This window comes from Bos indicus x Bos taurus, chromosome 11 (genome assembly GCF_003369695.1).
Source record: "Bos indicus x Bos taurus breed Angus x Brahman F1 hybrid chromosome 11, Bos_hybrid_MaternalHap_v2.0, whole genome shotgun sequence".
NCBI classification, from domain to species: domain Eukaryota; kingdom Metazoa; phylum Chordata; class Mammalia; order Artiodactyla; family Bovidae; genus Bos; species Bos indicus x Bos taurus.
The window spans coordinates 49,613,995-49,630,085 of NC_040086.1; the positions used below are offsets into that span (position 1 = coordinate 49,613,995).

Here is a 16,091-nt window from a genome sequence, read left to right on the forward strand (position 1 = left end):
GAACTACATAATGGAAATTTACGAACTGTTTGGACTATAAACCTTATAACAACTTTAACATCAAATTAATAGTGTACGTGGCAATAAGAGTGAACCTCACAGCTGTAACAGCAGGGCTGTAGCAGAGATGGGATACGACAGCAGCTAAGTAGGGACTCTACAACCCAGAGGGGCTCTGGCTGAGCTCAAACATCAGGTTCCGCCTTTAAGTTTCACTTAATTTGTTCTGAGTACGTTCAGGGGTTTCTGCACTGAAGCAGGGTGCAGCTGTTTATGCCCAAGCTCTCCAAGTCCCATCCCATACGCCCAGCTCTCCTGGCTTACTCTACTGGTACCAATGGGAAATGAGGGAAGTGGACTCTTTGGGGGTGACACATCATTTCTTGAAGTTGGAAATATGCTGACTCAGATGTTAGGTAAAATATCTACAATGTTTTCGAGGCAAGACTCGGTGTGTTATTCTGAGTCCCTGGCCACTGGCAAAGATCAAAGTAGGAGGAACTTCTAGGGGCTCAAAGCTTTGACCTAAGAAACAAGAGATATGGTCTAATGAAAACCAAGTAAGGTCAATGATATATTACAGTGAGATGTAACAGTGGATTACTACTTAATATGTGACTAAAGATTTTAAAATTTTCTTATGAATGTTTCCTTACAGAAGAGAAATCAACCAGGTAGCAAGAATACTATAAAAAGCCATGTGCTGGGCTTCCCTGGTGACTCAGTGGTAAAGAATCCACCTGCCAATGCAGGAGACACGGGTTTGATCCCTGGACTGGGAAATCCCACATGCCATGGAGCAACTAAGCCCATGCTCTACAACTACTGGCCCTGTGCTCTAGAGCCCAGGAGCTGCCAACTATTAGGCTCACGCATTGCAACTACTGAAGCCTGCGAGCCCTCGAGGCCATGCTCCACAACAAGAGAAGCCACTGCACTGAGGAGTCCAAGGACCCCAACTAGAGAGTAGCCCCTGCTCGCTGCAACCAGAGAAAGGCTCGTGCAGCCACAGAGACACAGCACAGCCATAGATAAATAAGTAAATTTTTTTAAAAAAGAGAGAGAGATGTGTGTTTCAAGTCAGGGTTTTTTAAGCCTTTTCACCAAGCATCTACTAAAGGCTCCTGAATTTGGTTAAGATGCCACACTGTGCTTTTAGCAGCAACAGGGAAAGAAAGGCTAGTGGGGACAAGAAGGGGGCACCATCTTGTACACATGCAGCTTCCCAGGATGTGTAAAAGTTGCTGTTAAGAGATAATTTTAACAATTATCATGCAAACAGTAACAGTACACTTAGCAGGAGGCAGAACATAGTGACAGAGCTCTATCTTTGTGTTAGAAACAATGTACTTTACCGGACGATTTAGACTGTTTCACTTACCACTTCTGTTGATGTTTCTGCGTGTTCAGAAGTAACATGTTCTTGAAGAGATGTCTCCGTATAGCCCATTTTTCCACAATAGGGACAAGTAAAAGACTGTGGCTGCTCTACGGAGAAAGCTTCCCCACCATAGTATAAATCTGAAAAACAGAGCAGAACTGCATTGAGAAATAATTACCAATTTTTAAAAAATACAGAAAAATGTAGCTCAGTCATATCTGACACTTTTGCAACCCCAATGACTGTAGCCCACCAGGCTCCTTTGCCCATGGGATTCTCCCCGGGTTCAATCCCTGAGTCAGGAAGATCCCCTGGAAATGGAAAGCAACCCACTCCAATATTCTTGCCTGAAAAATCCCATGAACAGAGAAGCCTGACAGGCTACAGTCCATGGGGTCGCAAAGAGTCAGAGATGACGACCACATATACCTATTTTTTTAGTATATCACTTCATTACAAACATCTCATTATTTAACATGAAACAAATACCTAATTTAAGAGGATAGGATCATTTCTGTGAGAAGAGAAAATGAAAGAAAGCGTTTATTACATGACACATTTCTTCATTCTTTGGGAGATTTCGACTACCTTAAAAATACTTAAACCCATTATGTATATATTGATCATTTGTTATATGTACAAGACTTGCCAGGTGAATTTGGGGTAGGTGAAGATAAATGTACTTAAAAAAAAAAAAAAGAACAGAACAGAACTTCCTTACCTGATAAGGGGCACCTACAAAATCCCCAAGCTGACATCATACTTACTGGTGAAAGGGTGGATGCTTTCCCCTAAGACCAGGAAGAAGACAAGAATTGCCACTCTGGCCATTTCTATTCAATATTTTAGTGGAGAACCTAATCATAGTAGGCAAGAAGATGAAATGAAAGGCATCCAGATGGAAAGAAAGCAGTAAAACTCTCTATTAGCAGATGACAGGATCCTGTATATAGAAAATCCTAATGAATCCACTAAAAAAACTAGCAGAACTCATAAACGACCTCAGTGACATTAAAAGATACAAGATCTGTACCTGGGGTGGTGGGACTGAAAGACTAGGATTAATATACACACTGCTATATATAAAATAGATAACCAATAAGGACCTACTGTATACAGCACAGGAAACTCTACTCAATACCCTGTAATGACCTATATAGGAAAAGGATCTCAAAGAGCAGACATATGTATATGCATAACTGATTCACATCGATGTACATCTGAAACGAACACAACACTGTAAATCAACGATACTTCAATCAAAATAAAAACAAAACAGATGAAACAGCAGACACAGAGGAAGCTCTAAAAACTGAGAAGTTACCTTTTGTAAGAGATATTTACATTATGAGATAAATCTCCATCTGTACCAGGAAGAGAAGAGGTTCAGCACTAAACCTCTAGAAACTTCTATCAAAGGAGAGACAAAGACCTGAATTTACATAACAACTTAACTCTACAAAACAAAGTTACCCTTGTTTACCTCCCATAACTGGCCTCCTCCCCACCCAGCTCCCCCAAATCTTCTTTTGTCTTTAGCTTTAGAAGGCAATGACACTCCACTCCAGTACTCTTGCCTGGAAAATCCCATGGACGGAGGAGCCTGGTAGGATGCAGTCCATGGGGTCGCTAGGAGTCGGACACCACTGAGCGACTTCACTTTCACTTTTCCCTTTCATGCATTGGAGAAGGAAATGGCAACCCACTCCAGTGTTCTTGCCTGGAGAATCCCAGGGACGGGGGAGCCTGGTGGGCTGCCGTCTATGGGGTCACACAGAGTCGGACACGACTGAAGTGACTTAGCAGTAGCAGTAGAGATGGTATTTAAGATGAAGGCTTGGGCCATTTCAGGGAGTTACTGTTTTCCTGGGCATCACCCATGAATATAGAAGGTAGACATGTTACCAAACTTCTGTTAGTTTGTTTTTTTTTTTTAAATAAAAGATTTATGACAGAAACAAATTGTTTCTCCGTAACTTGGAGTGAGCAAACAAAAATTATTTAAAATTTCATTTACAATTGCAAAAAGAATAAAACATTTAGAAATACATTTAACAACAGAAGTGTAAAACTTATCCTTTGATAACTATAAACTTTTGTTGAAAGAAACGAAAGATGACCTAAATAAACAGAAAGACATCCTGCATTAACAGGGTAGCAGACTTAACTATCATCGCTTTCCAAACTGATCTACAGATACAAAACAATTCCCATCAAAATCCCAGTTTGTTTCTTTGCATAAATTTACAAGCCGATTCTAAAATTCACACAAAATTCAAGGGATTGACAATACCCACAGTAAGCTTGAAAATGAACAAAGTTGGAAGACTCATACTTTATGATTCCGATTCCAAAGCTTACTATGTACCTGAGACACTATAGTATTGGCATCCAGACATACAAATCAATGGAACAGATGAGAGTCCAGAAATTAAAAGTGACATTTATGGTCAATTGATTTTCTTTTCTAACAGCTTTACTGATATACTTTGACAAATAAAAATTGTATATATTTATGGTATATAACGATGTTTTGCCATATGTGTATACTGTGAAAACATCACCACAATCAAGCTAATTAACATTTCCGTCACCTCTACACAGTTACCATTTTGTGTGTATGTATATGTGTTGAGAACATTTGAGATTTATCCTCTTCAAAAATTTCCAGTACACAATATTGTTACCTATGATCACCATACAACACCATACACCATATAACTATGATCCCTCTTCCAGCAACACAAGAGAAGACTCTACACATGGACATCACCAGATGGTCAATACTGAAATCAAACTGATTATATTCTTTGCAGCCAAAGATGGAGAAGCTCTATACAGTCAGCAAAAACAAGACCGGGAGCTGACTGTGGCTCAGATCCTGAACTCCTTATTGTCAAATTCAGACTTAAATTGAAGAAAGTAAAAAAAATAAATAAATAAATAAATTGAAGAAAGTAGGGAAAACCACTAGATTATTCAGGTATGACCTAAATCAAATCCCTTAGGACTATACAGTGGAAGTGACAAATAGATTCAAGGGATTAGATCTGATAGACAAGAGTGCCTGAAGAATTACGGACGGAAGTTCATGACACTGTATAAGAGGCAGTAATCAAGACCATCCCCAAGAAAAAAAAATGCAAAAAGGCAAAATGGTTGTCTGAGGAGGCCCTACAAATAGCTGAGAAAAGAAGAGAAGCTAAAGGCAAAGGAGAAAAGGAAAGATATACCCCTTTGAATGCAGAGTTCCAAAGAATAGCAAGGAGAGAGAAGAAAGCCTTCCTCAGTGATCAATGCAAAGAAATAGAGGAAAATAATACAATGGGAAAGACTAGAGATCTCTTCAAGAAAATTAGAGATACCAAGGGAACATTTCATGCAAGTGAAAGTGAAGCTGATCAGTCATGTCCAACTCTCTGTGACCCCATGGACTGTAGCTCACCAGGCTCTTCTGTCCATTGGATTTTACAGGTAAGAATACTGGAGTGGGTTGCCATTTCCTTCTCCAGGAGATCTCCCTGACCCAGGGATTAAATCCGGGTCTCCTGCATTGTAGGCAGACGCTTTACCACCTGAGCCACCAGGCACAATTAAGGACAGAAATGGTATGGACCTAACAGAAGCAGAAGACATTAAGAAGAGAAGGTAAGAATACACAGAAGACCTATACAAAAAAGATCTTCATGATCCAGATAACCATGATGGTGTGATCACTCACCTAGAACCAGATATCCTGGAATGCAAAGTCAAGTGAGCCTTAAGAAGCATCACTACAAACAAAGCTAGTGGATGTGACAGAATTGCAGTTGAGCCATTTTAAATCCTAAAAGATGATGCTGTGAAAGTGCTGCACTCAATATGCTAGCAAATTTGGAAAACTCAGCAGTAGCCACAGGACTGGAAAAGGTCAGTTGTCATTTCAATCCCAAAGAAAGGCAATGTGAAATAATGTTCAAACTACTGCACAACTGCACTCATCTCGCATGCTAGCAAAGTAATGCTCAAAATTCTCCAAGCCAGGGTTCAACAGTACGTGAACTGTGAACTTCCAGATGTTCAAGCTGGATTTACAAAAGGCAGAGGAACCAGAGATCAAATTGCCAACATCCACTGGATCATTGAAAAAGCAAGAGAGTTCCAGAAAAGCATCTACTTCTGCTTTATTGACTACACCAAAGCCTTTGACTGTGTGGATCAGAACAAACTGTGGAAAATTCTTCAAGAGGTGGGAATACCAGACCACCTGACCTGCCTCCTGAGAAATCTGTATGCAGGTCAAGAAGCAACAGTTAGAACTGTACATGGAACAACAGAACAATTCCAAATTGGGAAAGGAGTACATCAAGGGTGTGTATTGTCACCCTGCTTATTTAACTTATATGCAGAGCACATCATGCAAAATGCCAGGCTGGATGAAGCACAAGCTGGAATCAAGATTGCCGGGAGAAATATCAATAACCTCAGATATGCAGATGACACCACCCTTATGGCAGAAAGTGAAGAAGAACTAAAGAGCCTCTTGATGAAAGTGAAAGAGGAGAGTGAAAAAGTTGGCTTAAAACTCAACATTCAGAAAACTAAGATCATGGCATCTGGTCCCATCATTTCATGGCAAATAGATGGGGAAACAGTGGAAACAGTGACAGACTTTATTTTCTTGGGCTCCAAAATCACTGCAGATAGTGACTGCAACCATGAAATTAAAAGACACTTACTCCTTGGAAGAAAAGTTATGACCAACCTAGACAGCATATTAAAAACCAGAGACATTACTTTGCCAACAAAGGTCCATCTAGTCAAAGCTATGGTTTTTCCAGTAGTCATGTATGGATGTGAGATTTGGACTATAAAGAAAGCTGAGCACCGAAGAATTGATGCTTCTGAACTGTGGTATTGGAGAAAACTCTTGAGAGTCTCTTGGACTGAAAGGAAATCAAACCAGTCAATCCTAAAGAAAATGAGTCCTGAATATTCATTGCAAAGACTGATGCTGAAGCTGAAACTCCAATACTTTGGCCACCTGATGTGAAGAACTGACTCACTGGAAAAGACCCCGATGCTGGGAAAGATTAAAGGCGAGAGGAGAAGGTGATGACAGAGGATGAGATAGTTGGATGGCATCACTGACTCAATGGACTTGAGTTTGAGCAAACTCCAGGAGTTGGTGATGGACAGGGAAACCCGGCGTGCTGCAGTCCATGGGGTCACAAAGAGTTGGACATGACTGAGTGACTGAACTGAACTGAACTGATGATCATCATGCTATACATTAGATCTCTAGAACTCACTCATCTTGCATAACAAAACTTTGTACTCTTTGACTAACATCACCCCATTATCCCCTTCCCTCTAGTCAGCTGATCTGCAACAGGAATGCTAAGACAATTCACTGGGGAGAGGATCTTCTCAATAAATGACACTGGGACAATTGGATAGTCCTATGTGAGAAAATGAAGTTGGACTTCTACCTCAGTCCACGCACAAAAATTGAATCAAAATGGATCAAAGATCTAAACGGCAGTACTAAAATTATAAAATCTTAGAGGAAAACATTTTTATGTCTTCATGATCTTGGATTAGGTGATGGTTTCCTATATATGACATTAGAAGCATAACAAAGGAAAAAAACAGATAAACTTGACATTATCAAAATCAAAACTCCTGTGCTTCAAAAAATCAGCAAGAAAGTGAAAAGACAACCCACAGAATGGGAGAAAATTTCTGCAAATCATTCACCTGTAAGGAACTCCTATACAGAATACACAAAGAAATATGAAAACTCAATAATAAAACATGTATTACCCAATTAAAAGATGGGCAAAGGATTTGAACAGACATTTCTCCAAAGCAGATATGTGGGTGGCTAATCACCACTAGAAAAGATGGTCAGCAGCATCACTGGCCATCATGAAAATGCAAATTAAAACCACGAGACACTACCACTTCACATACAGTAAGATGTCTATAGTCAGACAGATAATAACAAGTGTTGACTAGGTAAGAAATTATAGCATGAAACATTTAAAGGTTTTCTTATGCACTGACAGTGCCTTCTAATCAACTGTACAACTAATCTGCTTCCTGATAACTACAGCACGAAGATTTCTGTACTGTTAGCAAGAACAGTCAATTTAAACTTCACTCCTTCTTTACCGAGGCACTCTTTCACTTCACACTTTGCCAGCTGTATTTATTTCTGAATGGCTTTCATAAGCAAACTATAAGAGAAAAAATTACTTAGAATAAAAAGATTTGTGTTATTTTTAATGAATTTGGAGCCTCATTATGCAATGGGGATAGTTTTAGAACGTTTTGCCTTTACTTCTTCACACACGTACACAAAGTTCTAAATGATAACTCACTAAACTTTTAAATACGTACCAAAATCTACCCTTGTTAATATGCACTGCATTGGGTGGTCAGTTGTATGCCTTGTTGTTGTTGCACCACTCTCATAACAAGATGCACAAAGATCGTAATCGTAGCAAATTAAACACTTGTATCTGCGACCTCGAAAATTTCCTTTTAAACATGCATCACAGCTGACACCTATAAAAAAAGAAATATCATTAATTAGAAGCTGTAAAAGGCCACTCTTCATTTCATTTTTATAAATAAAAAGATGCACATACAACCCCAGATTTCTTTTCCAAAATGACTGAAAACAACAATGTAAAATCATATAGGTATTTCTGTTCCCTCGATTTACTATTCTCATGGAACTAACTTAAAATGTTTAACAAAATATAAGAAAACTTTGAAAATGTTTTGATGATCTTGCAAGAGGGCAACAGTCAAGTTAAAGAGGAGTGAGTACCTGGCCTCACTCAGGGAGGTGGGCAACTACTTGGCAAAGTCTGAGCTTACGTGTTCACAGCACTGCAGGATAAAGCACAGGTAGCACAGACCTGCCAGGTCTGCCATGGTGGGGTCTAAACAGGCAATTTCGCATAAAGGTGAGACCCTAATATACCCTCACTATACGTGTGAGCTAGCAATCCTTGCTGCTGCTGCTGCTAAGTCGCTTCAGTCGTGTCCGACTCTGTGTTGACCCCATAGACGGCAGCCCATCAGGCTCCCCCGTCCCTGGGATTCTCCAGGCAAGAACACTGGAGTGGGTTGCCATTTCCTTCTCCAATGCATGAAAGTGAAAAGTGAAAGGGAAGTCACTCAGTCGTGTCCGACCCTCAATGACCCCATGGACTCCAGCCTTCCCGGCTCCTCCATCCATGGGACTTTCTAGGCAAGAGTACTGGAGTGGGGTGCCACTGCCTTCTCCGTAGCAATCCTTAGGGGATTAAAAAATTTGCCCCCTGAAATCCCTTCTGCACAAAACACCATCACCACCACCCTAAAAAGTTATAACTATCAGTACAAAACCAGTCCAGATTTCACATAAGTGAAAAATCCAAATTCAGACTTCCAAATGGTTCTCAGGTCAAGAATTTAGAATAGTCCTAAATAAGTACCGGCACCAAGCATCGGACAGAAATAAAATTTCAAGGAATGACAGTTCATGTACAAAATACCAACAAAAGCTTAGATACCACCAGAAAGAAGTTTGTAAGAATAAGCAGAGAGTCAGAATGGCAAAGAGTTGATAGCAGAAGTGAATACCAAATACTAACAGTTTAAAATAAAAGAGGAGCTTAAAAAGAAGAGGCAACCAACATATTTGAAAATGAACCAAATATCTCGATATGCAAAATTTGAAATTTAATGGGCAGGTATAATGGCAAGAAAGCCTTTTATTTACATGTGATATGCCTGTTTATGTAGAAAACTCCTGCTAAATTATTAGAATTAAGTATTTTAAGCAAGGCAGCCAAATATAAACACCAATTTAATAAACTACTGATTGATTTTTCATTCCAAAAAAGACAAGTATATTTTTAAAATGCCATTTGAGTCTACTTATATGAGGTACTCATGGGTGTGTGCTACGTTGCTTCACTCGTGTCTGACTCTCCGCGACCCCGTGGACTGTAGCACGCCAGGCTTCTCTGTTCATGGATTTCTCCAGGCAAGAGTACTGGAGTGGGATGCCGTGTCCTCCTCCCACATGAGGTACCCAGATTAGTCAAATTCACAAAGAACGAAACAGCCCCTCCCAAACCCAGAGCAGAACAGTGGTTAGCAGAGACTGGATGGAAGGGGAGAGAGGGAGTACCGTTTAATGGGTTTCAGTTTGGGATAATGAAAAAACTCTGGAGATGGATAGTGATGATAGTTGCACAACAATGTGAAGGTACTAATTCCACTCACTTAGCTGTATGCTAATAGGTTAAATGGGTTAAAACGACAGATTTCATGTTGTGCATATTTGACCACAATAAAAAAATTACATCATTTGTAGCAGTATTCCTGAAAAGTGCCTATGAATAAACCTAACCAAAGATATGCAGCCCTTTATGAAATAAATTAGTAAAAATGTGTTCAAAGACATTAAATAGCTTTTACAAAATAAAAACACCAGGTTTCACTGACTAGAAGGTTCAGCATAATAAAATACCAATTCTCCCCTAAACTGACTGGTGGATTTAATACAATTCTAATAAAAAAACAATCACAAAAGAATTTTTTGTGTAACATAATAAGCTGACTCAAATCTTTACACAATTTGCAAAGGGTCAAAAATAGCCAAGACAAAAAAAAAAAAAAAAGCCAAGACATTCCTGAAGGGTAACAAGATGGAGGGATTTGCTTAACACAGCAAGAGCTATTATAAAGCTACAGTAATTTAGATAGTAGGATACTGGCTTATAGACAGACAAACTGACCAAAGCAACAGAACAGAAAGCTCCAACAGAACAGTGTGCTCAGATGGTAAAGAATCTGCCATTGCAGTGATTTTGGAGCCCCAGAAAATAAAGTCTGACACTGTTTGCACTGTTTTCCCATCTATTTCCCATGAACTGATGGGACCAGATGCCATGATCTTCATTTTCTGAATGTTGAGTTTTAAGCCAACTTTTTCACTCTCCACTTTCACTTTCATCAAGAGGCTTTTTAGTTCCTCTTCACTTTCTGCCATTAGGGTGGTGTCATCTGCATATCTGAGGTTATTGATATTTCTCCCAGCAATCTTGATTCCAGCTTGTGTTTCTTCCAGTCCAGCATTTCTCATGATGTACTCTGCATGTCAGTTAAATAAACAGGGTGACAATATGCAGCCTTCACGTACTCCTTTTCTATTTGGAACCAGTCTGTTGTTCCATGTCCAGTTCTAACTGTTGCTTCCTGACCTGCATACAAATTTCTCAAGAGGCAGATTAGGTGGTCTGGTATTCCCACCTCTTGAAGAATTTTCCACAGTTTGTTCTGATCCACACAGTCAAAGGCTTTGGTGTAGTCAATAAAGCAGAAGTAGATGCTTTTCTGGAACTCTCGCTTTTTCAATGATCCAATTGATGTTGGCAATTTGATCTCTCTGGTTCCTCTGCCTTTTGTAAATCCAGCTTGAACATCTGGAAGTTCACAGTTCACGTACTGTTGAACCCTGGCTTGGAGAATTTTGAGCATTACTTTGCTAGCATGTGAGATGAGTGCAATTATGCAGTAGTTTGAACATTATTTCGTATTGCCTTTCTTTGGGATTGGAATGAATTCCACTGACCGTTTCCAGTCCTGTGGCTACTGCTGAGTTTTCCAAATTTGCTAGCATATTGAGTGCAGCACTTTCACAGCATCATCTTTTAGGATTTAAAATGGCTCAACTGGAATTCTATCACCTCCACTAGCTTTGTTTGTAGTGATGTTTCCTATGAACCAGTCAATCCTAAAGGTAATCAGTCCTGAATATTCAGTGGAAGGACTGATGCTGAAGCTGAAACTCCAATACTTTGTCCACCCTGATGCGAAAGCTGACTGATTGGAAGAGATCATGATGCTGGGAAAGATTAAAGGCAGGAGGAGAAGGGGATGACAGAGGCCAAGATGGTTGGATGCCATCACCGACTCAATGGACCTGAGTTTGAGCAAGCTCCGGGAGTTGGTGATGCACAGGGAAGCATGATGTGCTGCAGTCCATGGGGTCGCAAAGAGCTGGACACGACTGAGTGACTGAACTGAACTGAATCAGTATTCTTGCCTGGAAAATCCCATGGACAGAGGAGCCTGACGGGCTCAAGGGGTCACAGAGCTGGATATGACTGAGTGACTAACACACGCACAAACAGATGCACACATGTTGAAATCTGTGTCATGACAGTAAGGTCACTAGAGATCAGTGCGGAAAAGAGGGAGTAGACAGTAAATGGTACTAAGACAGGTTATCTCCCTGGCATATACGGGGACAATAGAGTTGGATCTCACCCACCGATTCCACACACAGGAATCAATTCCAGATGGTTTAAAGACAAGTGTGAAAGGGAAGTGAGAAAAATCTCTGAAGACAATATAGGGGAATATTTTTATAAACCCAGAGTAGGAAACCATTTTCTTAATACACACACACAGGGCCCAATAAAGAGACACATTCAACCACATTAAAATTATGACTTTTCCTTCACTTTTAATATCCTGAAAGTAAAGTGAAAGTGAAGTCGCTCAGTTGTGTCCGACTCTTTGCAACCCCGTGGACTGTAGCCCACCAGGCTCCTCCGTCCATGGGATTCTCCAGGCAAGAGCACTGGAGTGGGTTGCCATTTAATATCCTAGAATGATGGAAAAGACAAGGCCCAGAATCTGGTGATAAAAACAACATACAAGACAGACAAGTGTTAGGTATATAGGATAATTAAGGAACTCAAACATATCAGGAAGAAAATGACCAACATCCAATAGGAAAATGGGCAAAGACTTCAATGGGCACTATAAAGAACAGCGAACAAAACTGACCAATAGACACACCGAAACGACGCTCAATCTCATTAGTCATCAAAGAAGTGTAAATAAAATCACCATGAGCCATTATTTTACATCAACTGACTGCAAAATCCTAGAAGCCTCTTGGTATCAAGTGCTAGTGAAGACAAGGAGCAACAGACACGCTTCTATGTCACTGGTGGGGACATGTATCAGAAAACTATTTTGCAAATTTTGTTCACTTTCTAGTCAAGTTAAACATGTACAATTACTGCTAAGTCGCTTCAGTTGTGTCTGACTCCGTGCGACCCCATAGACAGCAGCCTACCAGGCTCCTCTGTCCATGGGTTTCTCCAGGCAAGAACACTGGAGTGGGTTGCCATTTCCTACTCCAATGCATGAAAGTGAAAAGTCAAAGTGAAGTCGCTCCGTCGTGTCCGACTCCTAGTGAGCCCATGGACTGCAGCCCACCAGGCTCCTCTGTCCACGGGATGTTCCAGGCAAGAGTACTGGAGTACTGTGTCTCTGCAATTCAATTCAAATCAATTCCCTGGGGCATCTTTTGCCCAGGGGCATCAGAAGAATGTAAAAGAACTTTCACAGTGGTTTTCATAATTGAATAAAAAGGCTGTTAACAATCCAAAGGCCCATCAGACAGTCCATTATGGAATGAATTAAAAGATAATGGGGACTTCCCAGGTGGTCCAGTGGTAAGACTCCAACCTCCCAATGCAGGGGATCTGATTGATTCCTAGTCAGGAAACTAGATCTGGCATGTCCCAACTAAGATGCCTGCTTGCCACAAGGGAGATTCTGCAAGCTGTAAAGGAGACCCAGTGCAACTAAAATAATTAAATATTAAAAAAAAAAAAGAAAGAAATAATGAATGACAGCCTAAAACAGTGGGTGAAGACAGGCATAAAATCAAACTAAGTTATAAAACAAGTTAGAAGATACATGCCATGGAGAAAAAGAAAAGGATAAATAGTGTGGACAAAGAAAGCTCACTAAAAGGATGATGAACAAAAAGATGGACTACTTCAAAATTTGCCTATTCAAAGCAGCCTCCAAGCATGACAATGCACAACAGTGAAGATACTGAAAAGGGCTAAGTACCTATTTAGATTCACAAATGAAAGCTTAATTTAACAGGATATAGTAACTTTGCCAAATAAAATGTAGTGTAAACTAAGCTACACCTCTTTAGGGTGCCAGAAAGGTAAGCTCAGGTTTGAACACTAACTTTTTGGAGTGTCCCATCTGACACAAGGGCTTGCCAGGTGGCGCTAACCCTTCTGTCTGTGCAGGAGACATAAGAGATATGACTTTGATTCCTGGGGTGGGAAGATCCCCTGGAGGAGGGCATGGCAACCCACTCTAGTATTCTTGCCTGGGAATCCCATGGACAGAGGACCTTGGCAGGCTATGGTCCATGGGGTCCCAAAGAGTTGAACACGACCAAAGGGAGTTAGTATGCATGCATATTGCGTACAGCAAATGAAACCTAACATTTTTTAAATCCAGGAGACCTCAGTGCTATCATCTAGTGGTCCTACAGCCTTGGCTCTTAAGGTGATATTTTATTTGACAACATTTGAACTCTTGTTTCTATTATAACATGATACTTTTTCTATAGGAATTTTGGTTTTCAGCGTTGTAAATATTTCTTATCAATATCACCAGAAGCAATTTCATTCTTCCTTTCAAGGAAATGATCATAATACATATGCCACGTGTATGTTCTGTTTCAGATTTCCTGAGCCTCTTGGTACCAGGTAGAATATTGTTATTAACCAAGGAACTGTGCAGTGAAGAGCTGGCTTATTTTCCCTGTTAGGAAACCACCTGGGGTAGACAGGAAGGGAGCACATTTTGTTAGTCTGTGTTATAAAGTGAATTCTGACAGATATACTTAAAAGAGATTCTGTTTGAGTAAGAATCTGGGGTCCTTTTCTAAGCTAAATGAGATTTAGTCATTTCAGGTGGGGGCAGAGAGAGAGAGGATTGCTACTGAGAAACTGTAGCAAGCCTATGCATGTTTCTTCCACGCATTTTAGAGACTCGGAGCTACTATCAGCCTGGCGTGCTACAGTCCAAGGGGTTGCAAAGAGTCAGACGCGACTGAGCAACTGAACTGAACTGAACTGAGCTACCATAGAGAGAGTTGGTATGGAATATTCTCTCAAATCAGATACTGTCTAAAGCTTATGATGACAAATTAGAAGTGTTAGACTGGAGGAGCTATTACAATGAGAAGGAATAGCAGGATATATGGAAAACTATATGTAAGAAAATATTTTTACTTCCCTGACTTCTTATTCATAGTACACTCATCACCAAAACACATCCCATATAGTATACTTGCCACCATGGATAATTATACTTTTACTTGTATTTTGAGAAACTTTGCTGAGAATTTACCTAACATAACATTTAATGGTCTGACTGAAATATATATTTTTGTTTAAAATAGTGATCTTGAATCACAAAAGTTGTTAAATGTCTTTCAGAGTTTAAGAAGTTAAAAAAATATACTTTGCGGGTGGGGGTGGGATGAGGTGGGAGGCTTGGAGGATCTTAGTTTCCCAACCAGTGATAGAACTCAGGCCCATGGCAATGAAACCACCAGGTTCTAACCCTGGACTGCCAGGGAATTCCCAGAAAACATACATTTTCAAAATGACTCAAAAATAGTAATTAAAAAAAAAAGAATTCCATTTCTTTAATGGTGGTTTTGTTTGTTTGTGTTCTGGAGGGCTGCACTGAGTCTTCATTGCTGAGCAGGCTTTTTCTCCAGTTGCAGTGCACGGGGTTCTCACTGCAGTGGCTTCTCTCACTGCTGAGTACAGGTTCTAGGTGCACAGGCTTCGTAGTCGCAGCACAAGGGCTCAGTAGTTGTGGCTCCGAGGCTCTAGAGCGCAAGCGCAATAGTTGTGGCACACGGGCTCAGCTGGTCCACAGTATGTGGGATCCTCCTGGATCAAGGACCGAACCCGTGTCTCCTTCGTTGGCAGGTGGATTCTTTATCACTGAGCCACCAGGGAAGCCTGAACCCAAGTTCCTTGAAGGGCTAACAGTTATTTAATGTTAAAAAGCTTAAGGCAACTGTGGACGGTGGTCCTGCCATTCTCCAGGCAAGAATACTGCAGTGGGTTGCCATTTCCTTCTCCAGGGACTCTATACAATATACACCCTGCAAAAACTGAGTTAACCAAATAATAAAACATGTAAGTCATCCTTGAATAATCTGGCTTTAGCCATACTGTCATAAACAAATTCAGAGAATTATTACTTCATAAAATGGAAACAAGCACAAGCTACATCTTTTTAAAAAACATTTTACTTTAAGTACAGTTGATTTACACTGTTGTGTTAATTTCTGCTATACAGAGAAGTGATTCAGTTATACACGTGCATAGTCTTTCCTATTCTTTTCCATTATGGTTTATCACAGGACATTGAATAGAGTTCTCTGTGACGTACAGGAGGACCCTGCTGTTTATTCATCCTATATATAATGCTTTACATCTCCTAATCCCAAACTCCAATCCTTCCTTTCCCCAACCCCGTCCTCTCCAATGGCAACTACAAATCTGTTCTGTCTCTGTGAGTCTGTTTCTGTTTCATAGGTAAGTTCATCTGTGTCATATTTAGATTCCACATATAAACGACATCATATGGTCCTTCTCTGAGGTCCTCCACTTAGTATGATAATCTCTAGGTCTATCCATGCTGCTGCAAATGACACGACTTCATTCTTTTCATGGCTGAATAATATTCCATTATGTACAAACACGCGCACACACACACCGTGTCTACACCTGCACAAGCCACATCGTAAAGTTATGGTAGGATATTTGGGATTCCCCATCTGATCAAGTTCACCTAACAGGACAAACAA

General features: G+C 40.3%; 1 protein-coding gene across 1 annotated transcript in view; it reads right to left on the reverse strand.

The window, feature by feature from the left end:
- KCMF1 (potassium channel modulatory factor 1) overlaps window positions 1-16,091 on the reverse strand; it is a 79,039-nt gene that overhangs the window by 25,701 nt on the left and 37,247 nt on the right. Inside the window, exons 2-3 of the mRNA XM_027555564.1 lie at window positions 7,766-7,933; window positions 1,382-1,521 (exon numbers count right to left, since the gene is read on the reverse strand). Of these exons, the coding sequence (XP_027411365.1) occupies window positions 1,382-1,521; window positions 7,766-7,933 (308 nt within the window). The remainder of the gene's footprint in view (window positions 1-1,381; window positions 1,522-7,765; window positions 7,934-16,091) is intronic.